Raw genomic sequence first — 27394 nt, 5'->3', positions numbered from 1 at the left:
GGATCTATGTCTGTAGCATGTGTGTACCTGTATCTTCATCTCTTGTGCTTTTGAAGGGAAAGTACGTTACTCAAGTCCCCGGTGACCAGCACCCTCACTGTGACATCAGATGAGATGTCAATTGCAACCCCAGTTGAGGTCACTCTTCTACAGGGGATGTGTATCCTTTCTACCTTTAAACATGTTGTTATAGACACGTTCGCAGGCATATAAAATTTATAATTTGGGGGGCACACTGTCTACACAAGTGGGGTTGCGCTGCGCCCATCATCCTGCAAAGTGTTGTTTCATTCAATGGCATAGTTTTGGGCTCTGTTGAGGTTGACACACATGGATGCTGTTTGTTCCATTCAGAAACAGCCCAAGTGTCCAGGCCCTCAACTACACTGATGCGTCCTGAAGGGAAGGGCTGAAGAGACCGCCCTGGGGTCCCCACCCACTACTGCAGCCAGACCTTCTGGGGCTGCCTTCCCTGGGGAGCCTCGAGCAGATGCTGAATGAGCTCCAGGGACTGAGGGCCACTGGACAGCTGCCCCCACGTGCCCCCAGCCCACACCACATCACAGAATGCTCCCTTCACAGAGTGCTCCCATCATTCACAGAGTGCTCCCACCATTCACAGAGTGCTCCCATCATTCACTGGGCAACAACAGGAGGACATAGATGGAAGAAAAACCTGCTCCTCAGGACGGAGGCCACAGGGTGACCCTGCTCCCAGCGAGGGAGGTTTGGGCCTGGGGCTTCAGGTCCTCCGGAAGCTCCCTCAGCCCTGCAGGCCTCCTGATGCCAACAAGACTCTGCCGCATAGGGGGCCAGGGCAGCCACTTCCTGGCTCTGCCTGTTTGGCCAAGTGGCCTTGAGGAAGCCTTGCTCTCTGTCCCCAACACTCCATGGGACTTTCAGTGCCCAGTGGATGCCTGACAAGCCTGACATCTGCTGGGGACCAAGGGCTGTTTATCCTTCCCGGGAACTGGAGAGCCAAGGGTCAACACAGCCAGGAGCCTGCCCCCAGGCCAGGACTCTTGTGGGTGGTGTAGACACCCCCCAGCTCTGGCCCTCAAGGGAGATGTGAGCCGTGTGCTTTCTCTCTCCTGTTCTCCCTGAGGAACGCAGGGCCAGCTGCCCACTGTGGCGGCAGCTCGGGCCCAGTCACACTCCTTCACGGGTGATCTCCCTCCCCTGAGGGGCTCCCCTCCACCTCCCAGACAAGCAGCTGGTGCCCAGATTCCTGTCTCAGGGTTTGCTTATGCAGGATCTCGAACTCAGAGCCCGTCCCTTCCTGGGTCCGGCTTCTGCTGGGAAGCCAGCCACCTGAGGTGGGGGCTGACGGGCTGGGTGGGGGCCCTGGACTGCACTGGGCCAGCAGATGCAGGGAGGCAGGGAGGAGGAGGAGGCAGGCCATTTATTGAAGAACTGCTCACAGACATGGACACACATAGCCACGGTACCCAGATACCACCCTGGGGCCAGGGAGCACCCAGAAACAGCCCTGGGCTGGCAGCCCAGGCCTGGACATTTGCCCACCATGGGTGGAAGGCCTCTCTTGGTGTCAACCATCCATGACCACCTACGGCACCATCTCTCCTGCCAAGTTGCCCATGGGGGTCTCCAGGAAGAAAACCAGCCTTGGGGGATTCCAAGGCCCAGGGAGGGAGGGAAGCTGCCCACGCCCTCAGGCTGTGCCCAGCCTCATGCTCACCGTTTCTTTCTATGGCCAAAGGGAAGTGGCTGGATGAGGGAGGTCCCTCTGCTGGGGTGAGCAGCACAGCAAGGCTGGGGCCCCAGGTCACATAAACGGATGCAGGGATCCTGGGACCTGGGCTGAATGGGCACCCACTCTGGGGTTTCCTCTGCTCCGGCCTGTGTATAGTGCAGGGAACAGTGTGGGAAGGGGTGTGGCACGGGGTGGGGCTGCCATGTCTGGGGGCTTCTGCGTAGCCCAGCAAAGATGCTACAGGAGGAATGGGAGGAGAGGGTTGGGTGGGGGTTGGGGAAGGAGGGGGAGACAGGGCTGCAGTGAAGGCCTTGCTCATCGCAGGGGGTGTGGGAGGCCAGGCTGGGTCACCTCCGGCCCTGCAGAAACAGGGACGGAAGTGGGCGGGCTCAGGCCTGCGCCTCCAGGGCGCGCACGTGCACGCTGGGCAGACAGAACCAAGAGGGTGGCAGCTCCTTGCTGGTGCTGTCCTCGTGGAAGCGGATGTGGAGGAAGAAGTCGCCCGTGTAGAGGAAGAGGAGGGCCCCGAGGCAGGCCGACTGGCCAGATGGCTGTACCTGAGCAGGGAGGAGAAAGACGCGTCAGTCTGGTCAGCAGCATGGGCCACCCAAAGCCGCCAGGAATCTCAGGAACCTGCCTGGACATAGGTGCTATGGGGGAAGTGAGGGCGGCCCAGGCCTGGCTCCAATGCCCCCTCCAGCAGGTCACTGTGCCTCTCCAAGCCAGATTTGTCTTTGAGAGGAGCTGCCAACATTCCCATTCCTGAATTGTTTGGGGGCACAGGGGGGCAGGAGTGTGGGAGGGAGTGAGGGAGAGGTTGGGGCAAAGGGGAACGGAATGACAGCCTGTGCTGGGGCCTGACAGTGAGGGGCTGAGAGGCAGCTTGGGAGGTGGGGGCCAAGGGTGTGGGCTGGAGCCTCTCCATGGGAGGAGCGGCAGGCATGGGATGGGTGACAGTGACATCACAGTGATGCCACAGCAGGGTCCAATCATGGAGTGGCACCCTGTCCTGGGCATAGCTCCCATTCCCTGCACATTTTCCTGCTTCACCAACGCTCAGGGCCTCACTGCCCAGGACAGAGAACGAGGTGAGCTTGTCTAAGTTCCTGCAGTGGGTGGGGCAGGCTCAGACTCAGTGTGCACACGTGACCACAGAACCCCTGCTACTGTCGTCTGCTGGACGTATGCTGACCCCAAAGCCCACCACCCAGGGAAGGGGGACGATGACCATGAGGGCCTGGGCCACATGACCAGAGGCTCCCAGACCACCCTGCACACCACCACGCACCGCGTCGAGGTAGAAGGTGCTGGAGCCCACGAAGGAGATGGTGTCGTGCAGGTCGTAGTTGTGCACGCCATTCTGGTGGTCCTGGAAGGGGACCACGGTGAGGGCGAAGGGCCCTACGCTGCGCGGGCTCCGGTTGGTCAGCCGCACTTCCAGGCGCACGGGGTCGCCTACCTGGCAGGCCGCCGCAGACTCACAGTCACACGGCTGTCCGTCCACCAGCACATCTGCAAGGGACACGAGACTGTCAGGGGCTGGGCTGGCCTGCATGGCCCAGCCAGCCTACCCCACCCACTCGCTGATTCATTCCTTTCCTCCTTCACCCTTCAAGGCTGCCACCCACTCCCTGCCAGGCTGGGCACTGGGGACACAGATGCGTGACCAGTTCCTGGTCTCCAGAAGAGGAACCTGGCAAAGACAAGTGTGGTGGCTACAGCTATAACTCAAGGGGTCTGCACTCCACTGGAGGGGCCTCCTACCACAGCCCACCTGGAAGGGGAGGAGCTCTCTCGTGAGTCAGGGGCTCCTGTCTGGGTGAGCGTCTGACACCGTAGAAGTGAGGGCGTGGAAGGGACCCTAAAGTGCCCCAGGTCAGGGGTCAGGTGAGCTTTGGAGCACAGGCAGGCCCGGGGGTCCCTCTCCTCCGGGGGCTGCAAGACCACACACCCCGGGAGGTGGTGTCTTGATCTCATTCTCCAGGAAGAATGCACAATGGGCTCCGGCACTCCCTGCAAAGTGGCTGCACCGTGTTCTCCTCATCCTGTCGGCCTGTCCAGGGTGCCGGACACACAGCCCAGCACAGAACAGGTGCTCAGGGGAGCAGCACAGTTCTGGGAGCTGTGGACCCTGCCAGGTAGGGCCTGGGAGAAGGAGTATGGATTCAACCCCTTTTCCCTTCCTTGCCCACATGCTCCAGGAGCTTGCAGACAAGGAGGATGCCTGCCAACTGGGCAGCAGCAAGGAAGCAGCCCGAAGCCAGGGTGGGGCGGGGGGTAGTGGGGGTGCCCCCTCTCAGGGAAGCGAGCTGATGGTCAGGGTGGCAGGTTTGATGGCGAGCCCCGAAAGGCATGTGAGAATGTGGCCGCATTGGGGAAGGGAAGAGAAGGGGCTTTGAAGATGTCACCGAGTAAAAGGCCCTATAGGAGCTCATTCTGGATTCGAGCCAGCCCTGCAGTTAGTGACAATGTCCTTATACGGGGCAGAAGATTTGAGGGCGGATTTGCCCTCAAATCCCGGCTTTGGCTGCATCCTATGCTTTTGGATGTGCAGGGTCACCTGCACTGAGTCTGACCAGACCGGGATGAGCCCAGGGGTCCTGAGGCCCTGCCCACTGGGCTATGTATAGTTTCCCTGAGTACTTCCGACAGTGCCTGACATGCAGCAGACAGCATGAAGATGGGCTCTTTGTTCTCCCAGCTGGTCTGTTCTGCTGAGACCAGGAGGTAGGACCAGAGGGACCTGAGCTTGATCGCTTCTATCTATGGGGCCCAGGGTATGTCACTACACCTCCTGGGCCTCAGTTTCCTCTTCTGTAACATGGAGCCGACGCTAATGCTAACAGTTGTGATAAGCTCATATCCTTGCCGTGAGGAGCTCACTCACAGCACGCCCCAGTACCCACGAGCATTTTGAGGGACTCTGTCTTGGGAAGTGCCGTTGGGGCAGTGGCTTTCATCTCGAGCCTTGGTTACCTGTCTGTGCCGTGCAGCCCAGCACAGGGAGGCTCCCATCAATCCCCAGCCCTTCTCCCTCCTCTACCTCTGTGCCACCCAAGCCAGGCCTCAGTAAATGTTTCTTGAACAGTGAACCAAACGAAGCGCAGTCTGAGCCGCTTGAATAAAAGTGGGGGAGATAGAGAGAATAGATGTCGGTGCAGCCCGGTTGCTGGTTCCATCAAGGGAAAGATACGATTATGTGCAAATCAGTGAAGGGTGGCTGGCTCATTATCGTCCTGCTCTTTTTTTTTTTTTCTTTTTGCAGAGAACTGTGTGGGCTGCTGGGGCAGGAAAGGACTGGTCTGTGGGCTCCTGGGCAGAGCCACCCTGGCCTGCTTGTTTAACCCTTCCTAGCCCCAGCTCTGTACAACCCCTGGGGAAGAGAAAGCTGATGAAGGGTTAGAGCCAGCTCTCCCTGTGAATGCTGCTGAGGGAACCTTTCTTTGCTACTTTCTCTCTAGGAAGAGGGTAAGGAATGTGTGGCACTTAGGTGTGAGGTCAGGGCGGTAGGGGTTGGTAGGGGTTAGCAGGGGTTGTGGGCAGAGCAACACCTTTCAGAGCAGGCGACCAGGCTGCAGTCCCAACTTTGCCTCTGACTGCTCTTTACACTGGGAAAGACCGTTTGCCAACTGGTGCCCCCTCCATCTCACCTGTGAAACTGGGATAATGATCTTGACCTCCCAGGCTGGGGGCAGGGGTGAAGAGCAGAGAGGACACAGCCGGAGCGGGCGCTCCTGCCACAGGCTCTCCTGTGTGGCCGTCATTGCAGAAGAAGGGCAGTGCTCTGGAATGGCAGGCAGCACCTGTCTTGCTCTCTGCTCTGTCCCCGCTCCCAGGGTGACCAACTATCCCAGTTTGCCCAGGGCTAGTTTGGCTTTAGCCTGAATTGCAGGAAACCCTCAGTGCCAGGCAAACTGGGACGGTGGGTCACGTTACCCCGAGGTCTGGCATCCACAATGACTGCTGACCAAGTTAATGCATTTTTGTGCTCAGCGAGCAGCCGTTTCCTTCCTTGCACCACAGCTGGGGCAGCCCCTACAACTCCAGCAGCTCAGAACCAGGCACACAGGCCCCAAATCCCTGACGCTGACTCCTTCCCATGACCCAGAGGAAAAGCAAACCTTCCTACAACGGGGCAGAGCAGAGGTCTGTTTTTGTCTGAGAGCATTAAACTTCCCGAATTCAAAAGGATGCCCTGGTCTCTCCTGGGACCCACAGGGCACAGCTTAGGGAATGTGGCGGAAACGGGTCTAATGACCGTGATCATGATGGTGGCGACTCTCGCAGCTGCCTTGCGATGAGAACGTGTGACCGCATGGCAGGGCTGTGCCTGGGTAGCGGCAACGCCCCACCACGTCCATTGTTGCCAATTCACTTCTCTGACTCCGGGCCCGAACAAGCTGTGTCCCGTCCTGGGGCATCAGAGGAAGTGGGCTCATTTCTGCAGGGCCCCGCTCTCCACAGACACCCTGCTGAGCAGGGCTGCACGGAGCAGCTAGGACCAGGGAAGAGAAGCCGGGGTCATCGTCCATCACAAAATGGCTTCCCTGACTCCAACCAGGAAGGAGCTGGGATAAATAATGGGAAAAATTTCTCACAGACAAGCTGTTTTGAAGCAGTTTCTAAACTGCCGCTGAGGGACGGAAAGGAACCACATGTGAAACCGTGGGTGCTGCTGGGAGCTCAGCCCGGCCTGTGGCCACCGCGGGGGCTGGCTCTACTCCTGGCTCCCCCAGCACCCAGCTTCCATCCATGTTCCCCAGGCAGGCCATGAGGGACAGAGTGGGCAGCCCAAGGGCCACGCAGCCTGCCTGTCAGCTTCAGCTGGGAAGAGTGGGTGCTTCCTGGGGGGCCCGCTGCTCAATCACAAGGTAAGCCCTAGAACCGGGACCCTGCGAGGGGTGGACAGTTCTGTGACCACAGCAGCCCAGCTGGCTGGCCCCCAGGAGGTGGGCAGGGACGCCAGTGCATGTGTCCCCTCCCTCGAGTGCTCCTCACCACCCCCGAGAGCACCTTCCCAAAGCCTTCAGGTGGGGGTCATCCACCCTCCCCCTGGGAAGCCCCGAGTATGGCATCTGGGTGTGTGGGGTCCAGTTTTCTCCCACTGTTCTCTGGGGCTGGCCTCTGCCAGGCTTCCTGCCACTCTCCATTTCCTGGTCCACCAAATGAGCCGCCTCTTGGCAGGACTGGTTCCTCCTTCCCTCTCCCAGGCGGGATGGGGCGGGATTTGCACAGCTGTTTGTTGAGGAGCTGTTAGCAGCACAAGCCCCAGGCTCCTGATTGGCTGGAGAACGGATCTTGGGTTTGAGTTACTTCTCTGTGAATCTCCACCCCTCTGAGCCCCAGTCTAGGTAGAAAGAGACCACATCAAGTGGGGTTTTGTTAGGGGCCGCTTGATCCTAACCACCATGGCTCCCAGCCTTCCCTGAGGAGGGGAGGATCTGCAGGAGCAGCGGAGGGGAACCAGGATGGGGATGCTTTGCATTTCGACAGCTTCTCCAGGGTCCTTCCTCGCCCGTGGGCTGGCTGTGAACACTGACGAAGCTCCATGCGGGATGCAACTGAGAGGACAGACGCGGCGGGGCAGACCCTTCCGGCCTCTCCCGAGCCAGGCGCCAGGCAGGCAGTTTCAGCCATCTGACCACGAGGGAGGCAGACCCGGGACCTCTGGGGATGCTGGGTCCCTGTAGGCCTTTTTGCCTGGACCTGGAATGTCCTAGCCGAGGGAAGCAGTGGCCTAGGGAGGAGAAGGGGATCCTGTGTCCACGGCAGCCAGTGGTAGGGAGGAGAAGGGGCTCCTGTGCCCACGGCAGCCAGTGGTAGGGAGGGAAGGGGCTCCTGTGCCCACGGCAGCCAGTGGTAGGGGGGTCATGAGCTGAGAGACAGAATGACTGAAGGTCGAAACTTGCCTAGCAAAGCCTCCTGAATCCCCAGGTCTTCCTTCGCAACAGAGGGGGTGATGTGGTTGACAAAATAATGCGCCCCCCCCCCACTTGCCCATGTCCCAGTCCTGGGAGCCTGTATGTCCTCTCCTGTGGCAGAAAGGGCTTAGCCAATGTGATGAAATGGAGGTCCTGGAGATGGGGAGAGGCCCCTGGGTCACTGGAGTGGGCCCAATGGTGTCACGAGAGTCCTTACAAGGCAAGAAGGGAGGCAGGAGAGGGGCACACTTCGCTGCTGGTTATGAAGACGGGGGAAGGTGCATGGAGTGCAGGCACCCCAGGAGCTGGAGAACACCAGCCCAGGGAGGAAGGTAGCCCGCAACACCGATCAGACTCTGGACCCCAGAACCGCAGGGCGGGGATATGCGCTGTTTAAGTGATGAACCTTGTGGTGGCTTGTGAGAGCAGCTGGTAAGCCCAACACAGATAGGGGTCTAAGGACACATAAAGAGCCCCCAAGGGGCCCCAGTCAGCCTCGGGGCCACACTTCCCAGGCCGCTGGGGGAGACCCAGCCTGGGTGCAGAGCTGGGCCTGGGGCAGACGGCGCTAGGCAGGGTGCACAGCTCTCTGAGCCTCGGTTCCCTCATTTGGAATGGTCGCGTCGTCTTCTCAAGGATGTGGTGCGAGTGTCAGATCCTCTATGAGAAGTGCCAGACAGAACAAGGTGCTCCAGGAATGTCGGCTTCTGCCCGCCCCCAGCTTCTGAAACCCAGCGCACCCCAGGCTAAGATTCATTTATTTAACAAGCACCGAGAGGCCCTGAGCCTCAGGCACGTGCTCCTCTGGGCAACCCTGACATTTCGCCCGGGCATCTGACGGGGTCTCACCATCCACTTTCTCCTCCAGCCCTTCTTCCCCATGCCTTCCCCAGTGGAGTGGCTCCACCACCGGCAGCAGCTCAAGCTGGGTCTTCTCCTCCCGGACACCCGGCTGCAGTCTGGGAAATGTCTGGTGCCTGTGCAGTTGGGCCTCTGCTCAGCCTCCCCCGCCCTGCCATGGCTGGCTGCTCCCTCTTCTTTCTGCACGGCCACAGCACTGGTGTGAGATCCTGGTAGATAGTGTCACTTCCACGCTCCTCCCCTGCCTGGCCCATGGCTTCTGTTTATGCTCAGAATAAAAGAAAGTCTTGATGAAATTCTCACCCCAACTCTGGTCTCCTTGGCCCTACGAGTTTCCTCCCAGAGCCCATCTCCCAGGCTGTGTCCTCCCTGCCACTGGTCCCTGGCCATCCTGTCCCTCCAGCACATCCTTCCTGTCCCCGAGACTCTGCACCTGCCATCCTCGCCTCCCCACCAGCTCCATTCTGATGGTCAGGTCTTGGCCCTGCCAGAAAGACTGTCCCTGACCATACAGTAGAGGGTTTCCTGCCCCACCAGCCACTCGGCCACATTCGTGAATTTTCTCATGGCCCTAGCATCTAATCTGAAGCGACCTTGTTTATCCATTGGTTTCATTATTAACTACCCGTGTTCTTCCTTGTCAGGAAGCTCCAGGAACACTGACTGGCACTTGGCCGTCTCACTCACCGTTGTGTCCCCAATACCCAGCACAGGCAGGCAAATGGCAGACACAAATTCCATTTCATACATGCGGGACACATAGATGGATGAATGAGTGAGTGAATAACTGGGCTTTGGGGCTAGGTGCCCAGGTTTGAACACTGGCTCTACCGCCAACTGGCTGTGCCCTGCCCCATTCAAGCCCCTAGTGCATCATTTGGCACATGAGGGACCGGGGCCACGTCCCAGAAGTGTGTCTCGAATGAGGACTCTAGGACCAGCTACCATGCTCCCCTCTAGGCCCATACTCCATGGTGCGCTTCCAGAGATGACATACTCAGGAGAACCTCATGTTGTAAGGAATCTCCTGGGAGCCGATCAGCCTCCTTCCTCAAGGCATCACATCGGCACTGGCCCCCTCTTCCCTCCTACCCCTGGCCCTGCTTCTGCTTCACATTTAATACCAGGTAGAGTTACAGACATAATTGTGTCTGGCCCAGAATTCGTCCTGAAGTCCCTGCCACATTCATGCTATAGCACGTCCAGGCTCTGGTAGAAACATGGACTATAAATAAAGGCTGTGCTCGCCTGGGAGGGGCTTGGCAGGGCACAGAGAAAGGAAGCCATTGGCTAGCCTGTGCATGGGCCTGGGGGCCACTGTGGGGATGAGAACGAGGCAACGCGCACACGCTGGGCAGTGGTAGGTAGGCTGGCCGAGGCTCACAGGCAGTAAAGTATATCTCACTCGGTGCCCACATCCTTCTAGGAGGGCAGAGAGCAGGTGCAGCTTCACTGCATTTGCAGAAGCACACTGAGGTGTAGAGAGGTGACAGGAGCTGCCTGGGCCCTGCACAGGCCCTGTGGAAGCAGGCCTGGGAGCCCTGTCCTGGAGAGTGGTAGGCAGGGGAAGCAGTGCCAGCGGGGATGTTCAACAGGACAAGGCCAGCACAGGCGGTGAGCTCAGGTGCTCCATGGGGACAGGGGCCCCAACTGGAGCCATCCTGGGGCAGGCACATCCTTTGGCCTCTCCACCTCCGGCTGTCGTGACCCGCTCAGGACTCAGGCTCCTGGAGGGCAGATGTGGGGCTGCTGCAGGCCTTCCAGCCTGGGCTCTGCCAAACGCTGCTTCCACTGTGCTCTGGCTGTGTCAGGAGCAGCGTCAGGAGAGGTGAATCCAGGGAGATGCAGAGGCCCAGCCCTGGACAGCTGCCATCCCCATTTCATTCCACAGCTTGGGACTCCAGCCAGAGGTTTCTGTGACCCGAATGAGCCCCAGGAGGAGGGTGGAGGACGTGGAGGAAGGGGCCTCCCCTCCCTCCAGCCTGTCCCAGCAGGGTACTCCCCCTTGGGCCTGACGCTCCCCCTGGGCGTGATGCCCCCAGCAGGGCGTGGCGCTCCTCCTTGGTGCTCCTCTGGTTGTCAACTTCTTGAGCACTCGTTGTCTTCCAGGCCTGGGGCTCAGGGCTCTGTAGGTATCCCCTAATTCAGTCCTTAGAGCCGGCCAGTAGGAGGGCTGGCCCTGTTCCATTTTACAGATGAAGTCCTTGAGGCGGTGAGTGGCTCAGGAGCTGGTCCCAGGTGAACAGCAGCAGGTGCTGAGCCCCCGCTGGATTCCTGGGCTCCAGACTTGGTCTGGTTTGTTGTTTTTGTTGTTGTTGTTTTCCAAAAGCTTTATCGAGATAAAAGTCACATACCACACAATTCACCCATTTAAAGTGTACAATTCAGTGGTTCGTAGTATATTCAGATATGTGCGACCATAGCCAGTTTTCGAACATCTCCATCACCTTCAAAAGAAACTCTGTACCCTTTTAGCCATCACTGCCCCGCTCCCCAGGCCTGCTCCACCCCCAGCCCTGGGCAACCCAGTAATCTCCTTTCCAGTGCCATACATTTCCCTACTCTGAATCACATATAAATAGAAGTGGAGGGCAGTGAGCTGCGGTGCCTGGCTTCCTTCACAGAGCACGACGTCTCCAAGGCTCACCCGTGTTGCAGCATGGGTCAGTGCTGCGTTCTTTCTCATGACAGAACAATACTCCATGTCTGGATGGGGCACGTTTTGTGCATCATGCATCCACCAAGGGACACGTGGGCTGTGTCCACCTTTGGCTGTTATGAGTGTTGCTGCTGTGAACATTTATGGAGAAGATTTTGCGTGGACACGGGTTATCATTTCTCTTGGGTGTACACCTGAGAGCAGACTTGCTGGGACAAATGGCAACTCTGTCTAACTATTTGAGAAAGCACGAGACTGTTTTCCAAGGTGGCGGCACCCCCATTCCCAGCAGCAGTGCAGGAGAGGCCTGAGTGCTCCACGCCTTCTATGGCACTGTGGTTGCCTGGCTCTGGTTCACCCATCCTGGTGGAGGTGAAGTAACATCTTGCAGTGGTTCTCATGTGCATTCCCCCGATCTACCCCCACCCGTCCATGCTGCTGGCGCTCACTGCTCCCTGCGCAGACAGTCCCGCTGTGCCCCACCAGCCTGGGACAGCTGTTTGGAATGGCCCTTCTGTGCAGTCCTCTTTGCTTGCTACGTCCATAAGCCATGAGAACCCTCTAGAACTCCAAGCCCTTGACCTCTATATTTTGGGAGTTTCTCACATTTTGGAGCCTGGGGCCAGACAGCAGGCCAGGGCTGCAGCTGGAAGTCTCTTCCCTGAAACACAGCAGAACACAGCGTGCGATCAGGCGACAGACAAGTCAGGGGACACCAGAGAGGGTCAGGACCCAAACTTCGGGCAAACTATGGACCCAGAACATGGCCACGGGCAGAGGCACGATGGACTCAGGGGTTAGGGAGCCAAGAGATGGGGCCAGATGGAGACCAGACCTTGAGGACATGAGGACCAGCAGGTCAGATGGGCCCAGCATGCATGGTTGCTTTCAACTCTGATCTGCAGGGTGGGTGGGGGTGGGGAGCTGGCAGACACTCCTGGCACCCACGAGATGTTCACTGAAGTGCTGCATCTGTGGAAGAAGAACAGCCCCCACCTATGGACTCGGGTTCAGTCTACAGCAGAGATTTCACACCACAGTGGACTTCTCAAGAGACCTTCCTGACTGCACCCCAGAGAGGTGGGTTTCCTCTGTCTAGGGTGGTGCTGAGCACAAGTTTCTGACGTGCATGTGTCCAGGGTTGCAGGCCCAATGCACAAGTCATGTCCGTCTCACTCAGAGTGGGCTCAGAGGAGCCAGGGCAGGAGAAAATGTGGAAGGTGGTGGGGTGGGGCTACCGTGGGCTTCTTAGGTGGTTGAAGGAAACAGCTAAAATGTCCACAGGGCACAGGGTCGTGTGCAAATTACTTTACAGTGACAGAGGAATGATCTGTGGATTTCTTGTCCAACTGGCTCGTCCAACAATCTGTTCACTTGTCCTTCAGGGCACGCCCCTCCAAGGCTGGCTGCTGAAGGTTTATTTTTCCTCCAGAGCTCAAACTCCCAGCGACGTGGCCTCCCCGAACTGGCCTCACCACCCTACTCTCCCACCTTTTGTGCTGGCGAGAAACAGGGGACTAAGTAGACTTCAGGCGCAAATATCTAATTTGGGATTTAAAAATGTAAAGACAAGAACAATGCAGTGGAAATATACGACTTGAAGACCTAGGAACAAAGTGAGTCAGGTTTTTAAGGCTCTATCAAGCCTGCCTCAGCTGTAATATATTTAACTTTCAAATTTCAGAAGACACGCATTTTTCTAGTTGGCATAAATCTTGGGTGGTCCTAAATTTCAGAGCCAAATTTGATTCAGGCAAGGTTTGGCTTCAGAATTAAGCAAGGAGTTTTCTCCCTCTTCAGATGAAGTAAAAGAAGTTCTATGGAGAAATAAAATAGCCAAGACCCGAGATGAGAGAGGACTGCGAAGTCAAGGCTTTCTGCCCTTCACCAACACTAGGCCAGCTGTCCTGTGGGGGTGGGGGGCAGGCAGGCACGTCCCATATAAAACCCTCTAATTTCCAATTATCTAATATAACCGGCGAACTTTCTCTACTGCTAATGTAGCTGGTTGCTCGCTACTCAATCCCCCAGCCCGGCACATTTTCCCTCTTTATTGATGACAGCCAAGTAACTGACCTTTTCACTTTGGCTGTTAGGAAGCTCAGAACTAAACATGAATCCACCTAAAGCACCATGTTGGCCTTCAGTGACTGTACTCTCACAGCCAACGCCACGCACGTTCATGCACAGGTATGCATGAACGCGTGCTCACAGCCACTGCCACGTGTGCTCACGCACAGGTCCACACAAACGTGCGCTCACAGCCTCTCCTGCACAACTGCTCTTCCACGTCTTGATCAACTATGCCAATATGGTTTCCCTGGGTCCCGACTTTCTGCATTTTATTTCGCCTCTTTTTTGTGTATCGAGAGAGAGTTTGGAAAAGAAGTGAGAAGCGTGGATAATGGCCAGGAAATGGGGGTGACAGTGCTGTGACAGTGTCTAGTCAAAGAGGCAGTCCACAGCCTGGGATGTATGTGTCGAATCACACAGTCCCCACCCCTCCCCACCCCTGCTCCTTTCCACCACCCCTTCCCCACCTCCGGACCCTCCCTGATTGCTGGGAATGGGCCTTCTGTCAGGGTGCTGGAGTCTAAGGAAGGCTCAGACAGGGAGACAGAGGCCAGGTGAGAGCGACGGAAGAAGGGCTGGCTCCATCTCTGCGTCCCAGAGCACTGCTCCCCCAGGAGCTGAGGCAGGCCCAGCTCCGCACGCTCCAGCCAGCTACACTCCCGCTGACCCCATGAACACAGAACACAGGCTCTTTCCCCCGATCAGCGACTGTCAGGGCGCGCACGTCGTGAAGCTGGAGCTTTGCTCTCACTCCACCAAATGGCATGCATTTTTAACAGTTACTGAGGGAGCTAATTAGTTCATAAACCAGGACGCCTCTTCCCCGGCATCCTGGGAGGGCGGTGGTGCCAGCCCCGCATGTGTAATTACCCTCAAGTCGAGAACAGCTCCTGAGGAGCTGTTGGGCTCTCTTGGGTAAATAATTTACTTTTACAACTTTTCATTAAAGATTAAAGGGAATTAAATTAAAATTAGGGCAAAATGAAGTTGGAGAGGAGACCTGTGCAGCTTGAAGTTCTCTCATCGGAGGCTCTCGGCTTCCCGAGCTCACCCACCCTCCATCCAGGGATGCCAGGGCCCCTGTGGACGGGAGGCCCGGGGGATGCGCAGGAGGTGAGCTCTGGAGAGGAGAAGGACTGCCCTTCCAGGAAGGCCTCCTGATTACACCCTGCATGGCCAGGACCTCCTGGGGATGGTGGCCGTGGCTGCCTTGAGGATGGGGTGAAACACCGTCACCAACACAACACACTGAGGCCAGGGTCTCCCAGCCCACAGACACCCTCCACGGATACCAGGCCAGGATCCTCGAACTCCAAGGCTTTATGGCTTGGATGTTAGATGACGGTTGGAGCTTAGGTGCTGACTCAGGGGCCTGCATGAACCCCTTCAGAAGCCAGAGTTTCTGCTTCCTTGTCTAAAAAAGGGAAAGGTGGTGCGTGGGGTGAAGAAGATGTGTTAGGAGAGGGCTGAGCTCCGGGCCTGGCCGGAGAGAAATGCCCAATGAACAGAGGGGTGTGAATCACTGGAGCCCGGCTCCCACACCCAGGAGAGCTGAGGAAGGAGTTGTGGGTTAATCCAGGCCACGCACTTGCAGTGGCTCCTGCTCAGCTCCGCCTTCAGCATGCTCCAAGCGATTGGTAGGACAGCGGGTGAGTTGGGGCGGGCTGTGCACAGAGAGCTGAGCCTGAACACAGGCCAAGTGGTCCTGGCAGGGGCAGGACATGGGCTGGTGAAGAAACTAGTACTCCTTCAGGCCCAGGAGGCTCTGGGATTTGCTGCCCTGGCTGGAGCCTCCCTTGGGGACAAACAGAGAGCAGGACGGGGGCAAAGGGGAAGCCAGGGCATCTGGATGGTGCGGGCAGTTGGGGGACCAGGGGCTGGGCTCGCTGCCTTGCTGCTGTGTGCCTTTTGGCCAAGACTTCACCTCTCTGAGCTCAAATGTACAAATCTAGAGCACAGGGGTAAACTGAGTCAGTGGGCAGCAGCCCGCCTCCACGTGCCCATGGCGAGCACACTGGCACTGCTTCATTGAATATTCTCGGTGATGTTCTGAGAGGCATTGCCCTACTTCCTCGATGGACAAGGCTATTTTGGTTTGAAGAGACAGAGCCAGCACTTGAATCCAGGTCTCCCTGGCACCAAGGCTCTGTGCTCAGGGTGGCATCTGCTGCCATCTGTGCCCCTTGCCCTCTATGCTAGGCTCCTGCAGTCACCGCAGGCAGCACCCCAGCTCCGTGTCTCAAGGCCTTGCCCACGTGCCCCCTCCGTGAGGCGGTTCCCTGATCTCTCAAGGAACACTCAATCTCGAGAAGGTTCTGGCTGCAGAGGCTGTCTGGGAAGCCATCACCTTTCCTCCTGGGCACAGACTGCCGCCCCTCTCCCTGGGGAGTGAGTTGGAAACACAAGATCAAGTCCAGGCCAAAGGGACTTAGAGGGAAATGACAAACCTGACCATAAACACATCCGTCCTACAGTCCCCCATCTCCAGGCTGAGAGAACTTAAGAAACAGGGCTGAGGAGGGAGGAGCTGCAAGAGAGGTGGGCTATGGGACCGGGAGGTCCACAGGGTCAGGGAGCCTCTAGGGGTGGGGCCCCGGGTGGGCAGAGCCTCAGGGTAGGCAGGGACATACAGGGGATGAAGACACCAGGTGGTCAGAGCCAGAACATTGTGGAGCCTGGGTCCCCAGGTGAGCACCAGAAAGCTGCCTGCAACAAGAACACCATGAGATATAAACAAAACGGGGTTGGTGCATTAGGTCCCTGAAATTTGGGGCTGTTTGTTACAGCATTTAGCTGTGACATTTACAGGCCACCAGAGCTCAATTAACCAAGCCCTCCCTTTCAGGGGGAAGCACCAGGGCCCCCGTGTGCTGCTGTGCCTACGGCCACACTGGGCATCCATGGCAGGCAGGCACTGGGCCTCCAGTCCCTTCTCTCCCAACAGACGCAAGCTGTGTTTTGCACCAGGAACGCCTTGGCTCACGGAGACAATGACTATATTAAGTCCTTCCCCTTCAACCTTCTCTTTTTGGACAAGCACTTCAGACAACTGAAGATAAACCAGAAGAAAAAGAAAGGGGGAAAAAATGGAAAATATGCCTGCTGGCTGGTAGCATTATGCAAAGACAGCTTTCTGAGAACAGCAGAGAATTTAAAATGACTCCTCTGTCCCCAAGCAATGTCTCTACCTTTTCAATCTCTCATTTTTCATCTTCTCTCAAGCCTGTCTAAATAAAGCAAAGACTCTCGCCGCCCAGGCAGGCCCCCCACCCCCACCGCTCTGTGTGGCTCCGTGTTGAGCCCTTGTCCTCATCACACAATGCCAACCCAGCCTCAGACTTTCTCATCTGCCAATCAGATCGTACGCGCGGGCACTGTCGGCACCCAGGGGATTTGGAGGAATCATGAGACCCTTTCCTAGAGGAGGAAACTGAGGCCTGGAAGCGAAGGAGCTCGGGAGGGTCAGAGCAGATGTGAGGGGTGTGCAGGGGTCAGAGTGGGTGTGGGGGTGTCCAGGGATCAGAGCAAGTGTGGTGGTGTGCAGGGGTCACAGCAGGTGTGGGTGTGTGTGCAGGGATCAGAGCTGACGTCGGGGGCTGTGCAGGGGCCAGAGCAGGTCATGGGGGAGGGTGGGTGTGCAGGGGTCAGAGAAGATGCAGGGGGTATACAGAGCAGGAGTCAGAGCAGGTATGGGGGGCGTACAGGGGTCAGAGCAGGTGTGAGGGGGTGTGCAGGGATCAGAGCTGACATCGGGGCTGTGCAGGGGTCAGAGCAGGTGTGGGGGGCTGTGCAGGGGTCAGAGCAGGTGTGGGGGGCGTACAGGGGTCAGAGTGGGTGTGGGGGTGTGCAGGGGTCAGAGCAGGTGTGTGGAGATTTGCAGGTGTCAGAGCTGGCATGGGGGGCATGCAGGAGTACTGAGGGGCTGCAGCTGGCTTTCTGTGCCAGGCCTTGCATAGGCTGCTTGTTGGCTCTGCCTGGGCATCTGCCGTTGGCCTGTCCAACGCAGCCTCTCTTCCCTGGAAGCCTTCCTTCCCAGGGGCCTCAGTTGCCACTCTCAGCATTCTGCACCCGTGTGCCCATGTGTGCCACCTAGAAGGGCATTTACCTTGGGGGCAGGGGTCTGCCTCCACTAACAGGCTGGCACTTCCTCCCTCCATGCCCTAGTGCCCAGCAGGGCCTGTGTGTATGGGGCCTGTATGGGGCCTCCACCAGGATTTCTAGACCTTGAACTCTGGCAGTAGGGCCAGGCTTGGAAACCAGGTTTCTGGACTCCTGGTGTGTGCAGCAGGGAGACAGCAGGAAGAAAGAGTTTCCAGAGAGAAGACATAAAGTGATCATGGATGTAGAAATGACGACTCCAATTGCTCCTCCAAAGTATTCAAGGCCAAGTTCAAGGCTGTCTGGTCACCTCCCCTGTGGTCTCTCACCCCAGTGCCCTGCGACTTCCCCTGCTCCATCTGTCCCTCCTTCCTGCCGACTCCTGGTGGCCTTTCCAAAGCTCGGCTCCCGCAGCACCTGCTCCAGGAAGACTTCCTGAAGCATATCCAGCCCCCAGCACCCTGCCATGGCCTGCATGGTCCACATGGGAACCTGCTGCTGAGGGGCCGTCTCTCCTGAGCTCCTGGGAGACCTCTGCTATACTAATGGACAGATGATAGACGACCTTGGCCCTTCAATGGCTTACTGTCTGACCTGAGGTAAACAATTTAACCTCTCTAAGCCTCAGCTTCCCCATTGTCACATGAGAGGAATGGGCTGAATGGTTTCAAACAGGGTCACTATTTCGTGTTCTCATCTCTGGGCGCCATGTCCAGAATTTCCTCCTACCACGAAAAGGTGCCATGCTTGTCATGAAGCATGCCAGGAGCCCCTCACACCCCACACCCCCAGACTGTCCTCACTTAGCCCAGGGCTGACCCCTGCCTAGTGCTGGGTCAACGCTTACGAAGTTAAACAGACTCGACATGGTGACAGCCAAAGCTTCACATAGAACTACAAAGTCCTAGAGCACAAATGGGAAGGATACGAGGTACAAAAGGACCTTCAGTGGCCCATCTGCTTGAACCGCCAGAGCCGGGCAGCTGGATGAGCGGGCGGCGGTGAGCTGCTGCCGCTGTGCTGGACTGGAGGGGCAGGGCTGCCCAGCGGAGAGTGCCTCTCTGCTGAGACTCTGGGCAAGGGGCTTTTAGAAGCAGGGCCACAGGCAGCCTGGAGGTTCCTGAGGACCCGGTTAAGTGAGATGGGCCCGGACGCTCCCTCTGCCCTAGGCTTGGGCTGGCAACACAGAGACGACCAGGGGCTCACAGCCTGCAGGGGAGACTGAGGCCCACACACTCCAAGACCAGGTGGGGAGTGTCCCCCACCCCATCCCATCTCAGCTGGGAGTGGCGGGGGCTAGATACAGGAGGGCCCATAGGAGCCCTGGCTGTCCCAGTGTGGTACAGACCTTGCCTCACTCCTGAGGTACCCACCATGGGTTGCCCGACCTCCCCTGCTCCCCAGGCTTCTCTGATGGGGCTGCAAGTATTAATTCAATCCAGGGTCTCAGATGTGCACAGGATTCCTGCTCTCCGTTATGGCAGCCACCCTGAGAATGAATGCTGATGTGCCAGACCCTGGAGGCAAACCACGCCTCCCCAGGCCTCAGCGGGCTCAGGTCTACCATGCCTCTTTGTCCTCTTCCACTCGAGCCACCTCCAGCAGACAAGAGGCGCCCTCAGGCTGCCGCCCCTGTATTTATTGCTGGGCCTCCTCAGTGTGCAGAGGAGGACTTCAGGGCCAGGCAGCACCCCTGCATTGCACCCCCGCATGAAAAGGCCCATGGAGCTGTGCTGAGCATAGGCTGAGGGGCTCTCCAGGCAGCCTGAACCAGGGAAGAGAGGACTTGCTGGGACCCCCAAAGCTGACTTGTGGCCCCTGCTCCTGGGGATAGACCTCTGGCCTCTCTCCAAAGACGGTACGGCTTCTCTAAATGAGCCTTCCAGCACTGAGGGGGCAGGCACGCCCTGGGCCTGCCTGGGATGAGTCCCGTGGGACCATTCAAACTGCACCTGTCCACCAGGTCCCCGCCTAAGCCCGGATTCTACCTGCAGAGCTCACTAACACGCTCAACTGCTTCCATCTCCAGGAATCCATTTGTTCCCTGGAGCAGCAGCAGGTGACATCTGCAGGTGGGTCTTCACTCCACTGAACACAGGGAAACCAAGTGTGACTCCAGCACTAGAGCCCAGAGCCCCCACCCTCTGCCAGGCAGTGCAGTGGAATCTCTGACCCACCCCAAAGGCTGCAGACAGCCAAGCACAAGGGGAGGAGACTTTTTGGTGGGCTGTACCAGGGCAGGCCAGCAGGGCTATGGGGTCATCCTAGAGAATGGCTGGCTGGCCAATCAATACGCCATTTAAAATGAGCACAGCCCTGCCTGGGAGAAAGGTTATGGGAAGTCAACACAGCCAGCCCACCCAGCCACACATCTGAAACCTCCGGCCCAACTCTGTCAGGTGTTAGTCTGTAAATCACAGTGGATTTCTCGGCTGTGCAATGATCAGCAGCCAGAACTAGACAGAATGCATCTTTGCAGGGTCCAGAGGCTGGGGATGCCCAGGGGCCAGGCCCACAGCACCTGGGATTGACCCCTGCCATGGCACTTAGGTAAGCCTGGCCCTTGCAGACACCAGATCGCCCCTGCATATCCCTCCAGGCCATGCCCTGGACTTGCTCATTTCTGATTCTTCCCACTTCCCACTTGCTTCCAATACCAGCTTGTGGCCACTAGCAACAGGGTGGGGCTCCCCTGTTTCACTTCTAAAGTCGCTGACCTCAACTTTGTGAGGTTCTCTGCTCTATCTGCCTAGGTATCTGGACTCCTATGCCCCAACCCTAGAACAATGACCTGGACACAACCTATTCTGCCTCCACAAACTCAATCGACACTAGACTACATGTCATCCACCTATCCACCCGGCATCCAGCATCCACCATCCATCCATCCAGCATGCATCCATCCATCCATCCATCCGTCCATCCATCCATCCTCCAGCAGATAAGAGGCGCCCTCAGGTTGCCGCTCCTTTGTATTTTTGGCTGGGTCTCCCATCCACTATCCATTTATCATCCACCCATCTATCCACTATTCATCTATCCACTCACCCTTTACCCATCCATCCATCCATCCATCCACCATCCATCCACCATCCATCAATCCACCATCTACCCACCATCCATCCAACATCCATCCATCCACCATTCACACATCCATCTGCTGTCTATCTACCACCCGTCCATCCATCCAAAATCCAGCATTCATCCATTCACCCATCCATCTCTCTACCACCCATCCATTCATCTACCATTCATCCATTCATACATCCATCCACTACCACCTGCTCATCTACCATCCATCCATCTATATATCCATCCATCCATCTATATACCATCCATCCACTGCCATCTATCCACCATCCATCTACCATCTACCCATCTGCCGTCCATCCATCCATCCAACATCTACCCACCCATCCATCCATCCATCCATCCATCCACCCACCCATTTACCATCCATCCATCATCCACCATCCACCCATCTACCAATCCATCCACCCAATATCTACCCATCCATCTACCCATCTACCATCCACCCATCCACCATCCATCCAATGTCTACCCATGCATCCATCCACCCATCTACCATCCATCCAACCAACATCTACCCATCCATCTACCCATCTACCATCCATCCATCCATCCTTCACCTATCCATCTATCCCTCTTTTCCTCCCTCCCTCCCTTTATTCACTTTTCATCAGCTTTCCCAATAGCCGTTCATGCGTTTTACTGTTTTACTGATTTGTTCTATTCTTCCCTCAGGGGAAATACTCCCAGTGCCTGCTGAATGCTCATCTATCCTTTGAGGTCTGGATGCAGTAAGTCATTGCTGCAAGCCTTCTGTACTTCTTCTAGATTTCTCTATGCTCCCCTGAGGCCTTGGTCATACTCTCCTTGTTTGCCTGAGTCAGATGAGTCCCATTAAGCGTTATGTCTGCCATTATTAGCTGTGGCCCTCTGGCCAGCCACCCATTCTACAAGTCCTGGAATCCTCATTTGGATCACGGACTAAGGGTGATTGCGAGGATGAAAGGACTTGTATGAGTAGCGCTGCCACCTCAACACATGACGCTGCTCGGCAATGCCACCCCCTCTCCTCGCCTGTGTCGCGGCCATGGGACAGCGAGGTGTCTGCGTGTCTGTCTCCTCAGCTGGAGCACCCCCATTACGGTTGTTTGTGCATCCCAACCCTGCTTCTTGGCACACAGCAGGTATTCCATAAATATTTGCTGAATCAAACTGACTTCATCTCGGCACGTCTCAACCCTGAACGGAGAAGTGCAAAAAGAGAGACCATCCAGTGTGTTCTTAGCTCAGGCTGGCTCTGCGGGGAAAGTTGGAGCCATGTGGCATGAACTTGAAACAGCCAAGGCCCCCCCAGCCTGCTGCTACTCCATGCCTTGCTCCTGACCTCCAGAGGAGCCTGGCCCTCTCCAGACCCCGCTTTCCTTCCCTGGGAAACGAGGCCATCTAATGAGTGACCCCCACAGCCCTTTCCCCTTCGACTGCCTGGTCTCAGCTGCACAACTAACAGCAGACGTCACCAAGAACTGGTCAGTCTGTATCACCTGGGGCTCCCACATCTGCTCCCAGGAGTGCAGATGGTCTGAGGAGGTGCTCCTCAGGAATCAAAGCCGCAGCCACAGTCCATAGGCACCCTGGGTGCTGCCTGCAGACAGTCCCTTCCAAGATGCCTCGAATTGGCAGTGCTGCCTCGACTGAGATCACAGCCCCTTCCTGGGGTGACCCACATGTGGTGACTGATCCACACAGGGTATCAAGGCCGGGCCCCTCACCTCACCAGTCACACCAGGGAGCCATCCCAACTCCCGTAGGTCAGCTGAACTCCTCACTGGGCCTGCCTGGCTTCTTTCTCTGTCCATCTGCTTCCTCCTCTCCTTCCACCATGCTGACCTGAGGGTGCTGTGTGCCAGCCTCTGTTTTCCAGAGACCCTGCCCTGTGACACAAGCTGAACAGCACGTCTTCCTCCCCTGGCTGAAGACAGGCTTCCTGCTGGTGCAAAACCACATTTGATTTCCTGTCAGAGACTTAGCCTTGGCCTGACCGCTTACTGACTTTCTGAGCTTCCACTTCCTCATCTGTCAAATGGGCAAAACGTACTAAGAACTCAGTGGGTGGCTACCAGGGGAACTCCTGGAGCTGTGCAGCATATACAGCTGTCACTGCCAGGGCTCCTGTGAAGGACCAGCCAAGGCCATTGGTCTTGGCTGCCTGGGGTCAACAGGACAGGGGTGATGAGATGGCCCTCGGCCAGCCTTGAGGTCATCTGAGAGGTTATTGTAATTGGGGGAGCCATGAGCTCCGAGCCTGCATCTGCCCCAGCTCCCACTGCTGACTCAGTGTTGGTGTGGCACCTGAAGCCCTCCAAGTCCTCGGGTAACTTGTGCTGGGTCAATCAGTGAACCTAGGAGCATGCAGGACAGACCTGTGGAGGAGCCAGCCAGGGTTTGGGGACGAGGACAGCATGTTGCAGGAGGAGCCAGCCAGGGTTTGGGGATGAGGGCAGCATGTCGCAGGAGGAGCCAGCCAGGGTTTGGGGACGAGGACAGCATGTCGCAGGAGGAGCCAGCCAAGGTTTGGGGATGAGGACAGCATGTCGCAGGAGGAGCCAGCCAGGGTTTGGGGATGAGGGCAGCATGTCGCAGGAGGAGCCAGCCAGGGTTTGGGGATGAGGACAGCATGTCACAGGAGGAGCCAGCCAGGGTTTGGGGACGAGGACAGCATGTCGCAGGAGGAGCCAGCCAGGGTTTGGGGATGAGGGCAGCATGTCGCAGGAGGAGCCAGGGTTTGGGGATGAGGACAGCATGTCGCAGGAGGAGCCAGGGCGCATGGGTATTAGGATGGCCTGTCGCAGGGGCCCTGGAAGTGGGGTGTGCATTGGGCCCAGTGGCCGCTCTGGCAGTGCCTGTCAGTACCATCTAGAGGGAGTCGCCCCAGCCCAGGCATCATCCAACTTTTGACGCCACCGGCGAGGCCTGTCTCGTTCTTGAGGCCTGGTCTCTCGGGGCCCGGTGGGCTGAGTGCAGAGAGGACCTTCTACAGCACCTGCACTGCCCACAGTTCTCACACTTAGTAGGCCAGCAGTCAGCACTGCTGGCGGGCTTGCCTCCCTATCTGAGGGGGAATCCCTGAACTCGCGGCAAGGATGCTTTCTGCTGGGCTTCCTAGAGGGAGTCATGTGCCAGGAGGCTGCATGCCCTGATGCCAGGAGGATTTTTCCAATGATTAAAAATGTGGCCCTGCCGAGCAGCCTCATTTTTTATTTTAAACAACCATGGCCCCAGGGATTGGGCCTGGGCCTTGTGGAGGCCTTCTTTAGAGAAGAAAGCAATTAGAAGATGAATTAAAAACAAATTAATCTTTGTCTTCTTCCACTTGGAAGGGAATCCCGTGACAGCGAGGAGGCCAAGCGCTCAGGCCTGGGAAGCCAGTGTCACCCCTCAGGGCTGGCATGACTGGAGGTGTCCATAGCTGGACTTGCTGGCTGGGGCTGGAGCAAATGCCAGGCTTATGTGGGGTGGGGACAGGTATGCCTGTGGAGGAGACCGCCCTGCGTGGAATGGGACTCACACTGAGCTTGCCCATGTCGTGTGCTTTACATTTCTTACTTGGTGGTGGAGGCTTCATCCTGTCCATCTTGCAAAGGAAAGAAACGAAAGCTGAGCTTGGCTCACATATTGACTCTGTCAACGTTCTAGCTCTCATACTAGTTAGACCAGGAATACCCCAGGCTAGAAGGTGAGGCCGATGCAGAAATGAGGCCCGGTGCCCTTCTTCCTGCTGTAGGGAGGCCGGGGGCGCGGGGATGGGGATGCAGACACAGGGAGGCAAACGGGGTACAAAGGAAGCGCCTCGTGTGTTCGGCCAACAAAATGTTTACGGAGCCAGGCTCCCTGAAGGAGGGGCAGTCCCACGGCAGAAGGACCTGTGCTGGGAAGGCAGGGGCAAGAAAACTTTGTGTCGGAAGGCGAAGATGGTCGGGGCGGGCTGAGGAAGCTTTCCTAGCTTCAGTGTGGGGAGGCAGGGGCAGGGAAAAGGCCAGAGAGGTAGCGAAACCGGGTTATGCCACAAATCAGCCAAGTGAGTTATGGGAATTGCTCCCAGTCCCAGGTGGTGAGACTGAGTCGGGTTTCTGACGCCAAAGCCTGTGCTGCCTCCCCATCCTCCAGCGGACCCTAGCCAAGCATCTGTGGAGCCAGATGGAGACTGTGGAAGGGCAGGGGCAGCCCTAGCCTCCCTGGCATTGAACCCAAGACACTGCATGGGTGAGAGGTGCCTCTATTCTCTTTCTGGTCCACCTCAGCATGAGCAGTGGTAGAGGTGCTGATGGCAACTGGTGAGTGGGCCGGGTGCTGCTCCAGCTCCACCCACAGCCCTCTGAATTAGAAGCTATGACTGTCCCCATTTCACAGATGAGGAAACTGAGGGTCAGAGAAGTCAGCAACTTGCCCAGGCTGCATAGGGAGTGGCAAAGCTGGAGTCTGAACCTAGCAGGGACGCTTCCAAGCTCAGTCCCCTGGGAAAGGGAAGGCAAAGCTAGAGGGGGTGGGGAGGAGTGCCTGCTGCTCACTGAGTATTTATCATCTTCCTAGCATTGCACTGGGCTCTTTACATACATGGTCCCCTGGAATCCTTGCCTCCGCCCTCTGAGATGAGTACTATTGCCATGAGGAAGGTGAGAGGCAGAGGAGGAGGTGCCTTGGCCAGGCTGAAAGGCCAAGGCTGGTGTCCTGGGCCATGCCACGCGGGCAGTGCTGAAATGCCAGGACTGCTGGGAATTCAAAGGCGTGGAAGGATACGGAGAGGACGGACTCTGCTTCCTGATGTAGGGCTACAGCGGTTTCCTCTGCAGAGGAGCGAGCCTGGCGATTTTTCAGACGAGGAAAAATCATCTGAGACAGATGAGCGCTGTTCTAAACAAAGCCAAGGAGCTTTCTGAAAGGCAGCCTCCTCTGGGAAACACCAACCGCAGACGCGGGGGCTGGGCTCCCCAGGGGGACACAAATTCTGGATCCAGCTGCCACCCAATGCTCCCAGGAGGGCTGGCACCCGCTCCTGCACTCCCCCAGTCAGTCCTGCCAGGTGTGGAGGCAAGGTGGCCCTGAAGGCCAGATGTGCGGAGGGCCCAGGGCAGCGCAGCCTGCCGGCAGCCAGCACCATCACTGTCTCCAAGATAGACTCCCAGACCAGCACCCACCCAGCTGTCTGTGAAGCCGTCCCTGGGGGCTGGATGGACACAACTTCCAGCCCTGCCTCTCCAAGCCCAGGCCCCTGCACCAGCACACGCCTGTCATGTCTGATCCCCCATGCTCATCTCAGCATGAAGCATGCACATGTGTGTGTGCGTTTGTGCGCAGTGTGCTGTGTGTTGTGTGTGAGTGTATGTGGGTGTGGAGTGTAGTGCATATGACATACTCCCATAGCTTGGAGGCTGCAGCAAGGCCAGGTCTGTGTGGCTGTGTGAGTAGGGGAAGGAGGGTGGACGGGACCCTTCACTCTCCATCCTTGGAATACCAGATTCAGACAGCAAAGAGCAGGGAAGGAAAGCAATGGGGGCAGGAGACAGACAGCTCGGAGAAGGCCAACCCTGGGGAGTGGGCAGTGGGGCCGAGATGTGCTCTGCTTGGCCCCTCCCTCCCAGGGTGGCCTGTCTCAGGCAAACAAAAAGTGACCACATGCTCAGAAAATCATCCAAAGGGCATCCAGCAACTTGGCAAAGTAGTGAAGATTCTCCCCTTGGCCAAACTCTCAGACTCCCTGAGCTCTTTCTCAATGAGGCCTCGACTTGTACATTTCCTCGTTAATTTCTGCACTGTCCTTTTGCGAGAATCCTGCAAAGTCAGTTTATCCAGCCTCCACATCTGATCACCCTCCGTATCTGATGGAGTTCCTCGCCTTCCACCAGCCCTCAGATGACATCTGATCACCCCAGCCTGTCTCAGAAGTGGAAGGCAAGGAGGAGCAAGTCACATCTTACATGGATGGCAACAGGCAAAAAGGGAGCACTTGTGCAGAGAAACTCCCAGTTTTGAAACCATTAGATCTTGTGAGACGCACTTGCTGTGATGAGAACAGCATGGGAAAGACCTTACCCCATGAGTCAACCATCTCCCACCAGGCCCCTCCCACAACACATGGGAATTATCAGAGCTACAAAATGAGATTTGGGTGGGGACACAGAGCCAAACCATGTCAGATGGGGTGGGTAGCTGGGGTCTTTCTGCCTTATGAATCTCCTAGAGTCTCTGCACTCCCTGGCTTGGTTGCTTAACCTCTTACAATCCACCAAGGAGCAGTACAGGCCTCTCTGGGCCAACAGCACTGCTGCCAGGGGAAAAACAGGGTTTTTGAAGACAACTTGGAAATGAATGCCTCCCTGTTGTCTACTTACTTAACAGGAAGGCAATGTCAGGTCCCTGAATCATGTACTGGGCAGGGGATGAGATGCCTGTGCTGGGGGACCTGTTAGTAAAGGTTGGGGGAGAAACAGAGACCAACTGGGCCCAGATACACCATTCATGGGGTGCAGGGCAAGAGCACAGCTGTGGACCCACCTGCCACATTAGATCAACGTCTGAATCTTCAGAAGTTACCAATCAAGCTCACAGCTGGATATGACACTTGTTTAATCCTCCTGGCAAATTTACCTTTGTAGTGACCAACAAGGCCAAGTGAAAATGTAGAATTCCCGGGCCCCTCAGAGTTCTGGGCTGGAAAGTGATGATGCGGTGGGCACCAGTTCCCTGCTTCCAGCCCTGGTATTGGCTTGCCCACCTCCTCCTCCCAACTCCACACCCTGCCCGATACTATGACCCCACACTCTGACCACAGGCCTGGGACCCAACCCCTCAGCACAGCTCTGTCAGGCGTCATGCTCATGGCTTGCTGTCAACACAGCAACCTCGATGACCTTACCCCATCCTCCACTTCCTGGCTCTAGGTGCTGGGTCACCCCTATCAGGGACAGCCCACTGGACAGCGGCCCAAGCCCTGAACCCAGGCCCGCCCCGTTCTGCTGTCCTCTCATGGGACAGGGCCACTCT

General features: G+C 57.1%; 2 protein-coding genes across 3 annotated transcripts in view; one reads left to right on the top strand and one right to left on the bottom strand.

Annotated features, from left to right (window-relative positions):
* Positions 1-27394, top strand: part of CHRAC1 (chromatin accessibility complex subunit 1) — an 873427-nt gene that overhangs the window by 94519 nt on the left and 751514 nt on the right. The window contains exon 1 of one of the 2 annotated variants that reach the window (XM_050800244.1): positions 18619-18622. The exons of the other annotated variant lie outside the window; for it this stretch is intronic. The gene's annotated coding sequence lies outside the window, so the exon portion shown is untranslated. Of the gene's footprint in view, positions 1-18618; positions 18623-27394 lie in introns of those variants that run through there. 2 annotated transcript variants of the gene reach the window in all.
* The window catches only part of TRAPPC9 (trafficking protein particle complex subunit 9), a 723405-nt gene continuing 697400 nt past the window's right edge, over positions 1390-27394 (bottom strand). Inside the window, exons 21-22 of the mRNA XM_050800233.1 lie at positions 3003-3226; positions 1390-2271 (exon numbers count right to left, since the gene is read on the bottom strand). Of these exons, the coding sequence (XP_050656190.1) occupies positions 2104-2271; positions 3003-3226 (392 nt within the window). The 3' untranslated portion in view covers positions 1390-2103. The remainder of the gene's footprint in view (positions 2272-3002; positions 3227-27394) is intronic.

This window comes from Macaca thibetana, chromosome 8 (genome assembly GCF_024542745.1).
Source record: "Macaca thibetana thibetana isolate TM-01 chromosome 8, ASM2454274v1, whole genome shotgun sequence".
Classification (NCBI taxonomy): Eukaryota; Metazoa; Chordata; class Mammalia; order Primates; family Cercopithecidae; genus Macaca; species Macaca thibetana.
Note: the sequence above shows the minus strand (reverse complement) of the source record. Positions and strands in the feature narration are given on the sequence as shown.